General features: G+C 53.0%; 1 protein-coding gene and 1 long non-coding RNA gene across 6 annotated transcripts in view; both read left to right on the top strand.

Annotated features, from left to right (window-relative positions):
* LOC103387989 (uncharacterized) overlaps positions 1 to 149 on the top strand; it is a 5,468-nt gene extending 5,319 nt beyond the window's left edge. Inside the window, exon 4 of the long non-coding RNA XR_522482.3 lies at positions 56 to 149. This is a non-coding gene — a long non-coding RNA (uncharacterized LOC103387989). The remainder of the gene's footprint in view (positions 1 to 55) is intronic.
* Positions 150 to 2,513: 2,364 nt separating this feature from the next.
* atp1a3b (ATPase Na+/K+ transporting subunit alpha 3b) overlaps positions 2,514 to 4,150 on the top strand; it is a 17,273-nt gene continuing 15,636 nt past the window's right edge. The window contains exons 1-2 of one of the 5 annotated variants that reach the window (XM_008322824.3): positions 2,514 to 2,731; positions 2,850 to 2,945. In XM_008322824.3, the coding sequence (XP_008321046.1) occupies positions 2,940 to 2,945 (6 nt within the window). In that variant the 5' untranslated portion in view covers positions 2,514 to 2,731; positions 2,850 to 2,939. The remainder of the gene's footprint in view (positions 2,732 to 2,849; positions 2,946 to 4,150) is intronic. The other 4 variants (XM_017037840.2, XM_008322822.3, XM_025061273.1 and 1 more) reach the window with 4 other exon arrangements.

The raw sequence follows: 4,150 nt of genomic DNA, 5'->3' as shown, positions 1-4,150 counted from the left end.
CTGCTGCCCCCCCCCACTCCCACCCCCAACTACCCCTCAATTTCTGACTCAGCAGAACCATCCAGAGACAAGGTCATCTCTCTGCTGTTGCTGTGGAGACAGAGTCGGGGGATTTTTCCCTTCCCCTCCTTACATACATGTGGTGTGGTGTGAATGGGGTGAGGGGGTGAGGGGGTGAGGGGGGTGAGGTGTTCTGTGGTCAGTAAGGAGGGACAAACATGGGAGGAATGACAGAGGTTAAGAAAGGATACACGTGGCGGCCATTTTGTTTGGACTGAGATGACGATGGAGTCAGACTCACGGCTGCAGAACTGATCCAGGATCAGATTTGATTTAATGTTTAGTCATTAGATACTGACATGGACCATGTGACCCGACGCACACAGAGACAGGAAGTAGAACTGAGTGGGTTGTCTTTGGTCCAGAAATAACTCGTGTGAATTATTATTATTGTTATTATCATTACTGTTGTTGTTGTTGTTGTTATAAAGTTTAAAGGAAATACATCATGATTCTATTTTTCTAACTTTTTGCTGTATTTTCTTCGTTCACTGTCGTTTCCTCCTGGAGAGTTGATTTGTTTTCTTCTCTTCTCTGATAGTTTGACATTAAGATTCGTCACCAAAACAACAAACGTTCGGCTGCTTTGGTGACAGAGACGGTTGACGTGAACTGTTTCATCACTGTGGTTCAAACACTGACCCGTCGTTGAACAGATGAAGTTCTGTTGGTCACTCTTGGTCCGTGGTTTCACGAACTAATGTCCTGCTGTTCTCAGGCCTGGGGGCGTGGACCCATCATGATCCGTGGCCCACAGTAAAGAGAGTCAACACGGTCCACAGTCTGTAGAACACACACACCACGAGTTTACATGTGTTCTGCATTTTACCCTCAGTGAAAACCTGACCAGGGGCATTTCATGGTATCTCCCAGCTGCCCATGGTCCAGTCACGCTCCCATGGTCCAGTCACGCTCCCATGGTCCAGTCACGCTCCCATGGTCCAGTCACGCTCCCATGGTCCAGTCACGCTCCCATGGTCCAGTCACGCTCCCATGGTCCAGTCACGCTCCCATGGTCCAGTCACGCTCCCATGGTCCAGTCACGCTCCCATGGTCCAGTCACGCTCCCATGGTCCAGTCACGCTCCCATGGTCCAGTCACGCTCCCATGGTCCAGTCACGCTCCCATGGTCCAGTCACGCTCCCATGGTCCAGTCACGCTCCCATGGTCCAGTCACGCTCCCATGGTCCAGTCACGCTCCCATGGTCCAGTCACGCTCCCATGGTCCAGTCACGCTCCCATGGTCCAGTCACGCTCCCATGGTCCAGTCACGCTCCCATGGTCCAGTCACGCTCCCATGGTCCAGTCACGCTCCCATGGTCCAGTCACGCTCCCATGGTCCAGTCACGCTCCCATGGTCCAGTCACGCTCCCATGGTCCAGTCACGCTCCCATGGTCCAGTCACGCTCCCATGGTCCAGTCACGCTCCCATGGTCCAGTCACGCTCCCATGGTCCAGTCACGCTCCCATGGTCCAGTCACGCTCCCATGGTCCAGTCACGCTCCCATGGTCCAGTCACGCAACATGCCAGAACATGGAGTGGTCTTTGGAGAACCTGTCTGTTGTCCAGGTCAGACGTTGGACACAAACCTGTATTTTTCCTGGACCGTGGCCCCTCCCTCATTTATTTGACCCTATATTTGACCTCTAAACACCGAGGTCTGAAACAGCTTCATATTCATCGTGTCCTGGTTTCTGCAGTTTCAGTTTCATTCCCGCTGAAGTCGTCTCTGCTTTTTCACACAGTCAGGTGTGACTCTGTGTTTTTACCTCCGCTCTGGTTAGTTAGCTTCTGCTAACTGCTGCTGAGCATGTACCGCTCATCATCATCATCATCATCATCATCAGCAGCATCATCATCATCATCATCAGCATCAGCCTAAGTGCTGACGCTGCAGTTTTAGAAGCCTACACCTGCTGATGTGGACACTGATGTCCACGGGTGACTGTGATCAGGTGTGACAGGATAAGAATACAAACAGTGTTCACACACACACACACACACACACACACAGACAGAGATCAGAACGTCGTCACTTCTGTCTGCTGCAGCCGGGCCTTCTTCTGGTGAAATGACACACACCAAGCGGCACAAAAAGCCGGTGCATCATGGGTGATGGCGACGTCCGGGTGGTGTTTACCAACAACATCGACTGTTTAATTTAAGACAAGATACATGACACGATGAACAAACACAGTCACGACATGGACAGCCTAACCTTGTGCGATCATTAAAAAAAAAAAATCAGCCGAAAGAATCACAGCGTCGCTCGCTGGCGGCACAGCCTTAGAAAACTGCAGTGAAGCAGGAGGGGCGGCCGCTCGACTGCCATTGGCTGGCTACACCAGCTAAGTCTCAGGGTTCATAGTGATTGGTCAGAGATCACATCAGCGATGAGACGCTCGGGATTCTGATTGGAGGACTACGTCTTAGGGCTGGACTTATTCTCCGGCTCCGGTGGCGGAGTGATGCGGCAGCAGCAGCAGCAGGCGAAGGCGCGGAGGGATACCAGGTTCTGAAGTGGCAGCACTGCGGCCGCTTAGTTCTCCTGCTCTTTCACCGCAGCTGTCAGAGAGCAACGGAAGGAAGCGCTCCCGCGTGATGCTCCGCTTGAGACCAGGACATTTGATTTGAAAGACGTCACAAGCTGCGGCCGAACACTTTCCCAAGGTCTGACTGACAGATTATTTCACAATTTCCTGTTTCCTCAAATATATTTCAGGTCTCCGCCGCCAGAAAAAAAAAAGAGAAAGAGAGAATCTCAGCGTTTCCTCTTGTGTTTCCCAAGGCAGCGTCGTTTTGGTATAATTTACCTGGAGGGGTGACACCTCTCAAGCCGTGCATCACCTGAGAGGAGAACAAGAGCGACTGCGCCAACATGGGGGTAAGAGACCGACGATACAACTTTATTTTACTGCGTTGTTCCGGCGCAGCTGAAGTGGCCTGAGAAGTGACCGAAATAGAGCCCGACATTTAACGTCCGTGTCCGTGACATGGACTCAAATGTGGAGGCAGGTTTTTATTCAGCAGTTCCAGACTGCGACACACCGAGAGGTCGGGGGTTTGAAGCCGTGTGGTTGTAGCCTGTGTGTTCTATCTCCTGATAACACTGATGGGGCGGAGCTGAAGGAGAGAGCGGTCACACTGTCCCACCTGGACCATCACTGGACTTTATGGTGTTGGTATGTTTAACTAGGGCCCCCCCCCCCCCCCCCCCCCAGCCCCCCCGGTCTAGGGCCTCTTCCCCCGGGGGGCTTTTAATAATGAATGAGTTCGGGCTCGAATTTACGAAACAACTACGATATAAGTGGTGGGTGAGGGGGGTGAGGGGGGTGAGGTGAGCCGCTCATTCAGACCGAGGTGTCAGCCGTGTGTGTGTGTGTGTGTGTGTGGGGCCCAGGGCTCAGAGAAGCCTAACTTTGACGGTAACCTTGTCAGCCATGGTTGGACGTAATCGGTTTATTAGCAGTGAGGGAGGAGGGGGGAGGGAGGGGGGGTTGGTGTTCATCCGACAATAACCTGCATTTCAGGAAATGACTCGGATAAACATATAAAAATAATGTGCGGACGAGCTCAGTTTCGTGACCTCCCCCATGCCCTTCCTCCCCCTCTCCCCTCTTTACTCTCCCCTCCTCATCCTCTCCTTCTTCTCCTCTAGAAACTCTTTCCTGCCCCCTCCCCTTTCCTATTTCCTCACCTTTGAGACCACCGACCCCCCCCCCCCTGCCCCCCCGCACCTCCGTGACCCATGCGTCATAATGCGGTTACCGGGAATAAGCGCCTCACCGGCTTATTTCTCCCCCTTTCATTGGTGACATAACAGGGGGGAGACGATAATCGGCACACACCGACAGACCGAACACATGCTGCGTCCTGTCCAGGGGACGGAGCGCCAACTTCTGTGACTGTCATCACGAAAAAAAAACCCCTCCTGAAACAGAGAAAAATATTCCTAAAACCTTTAACTTCAAAGTCATCAGCGGAGGGTGGGGGGTTCGGTACCAGCGGAGGGTGGGGGGTTCGGTACCAGCGGAGGGGGGAGGGTTCGGTACCAGTGGAGGGTTCGGGACCAGCTGAAACCTGCGCCAA

This window comes from Cynoglossus semilaevis, chromosome 13 (genome assembly GCF_000523025.1).
Source record: "Cynoglossus semilaevis isolate Cse_v1.0 chromosome 13, Cse_v1.0, whole genome shotgun sequence".
Lineage (NCBI taxonomy): Eukaryota > Metazoa > Chordata > Actinopteri > Pleuronectiformes > Cynoglossidae > Cynoglossus > Cynoglossus semilaevis.
This window is presented reverse-complemented; position numbering and strand designations above follow the sequence as displayed.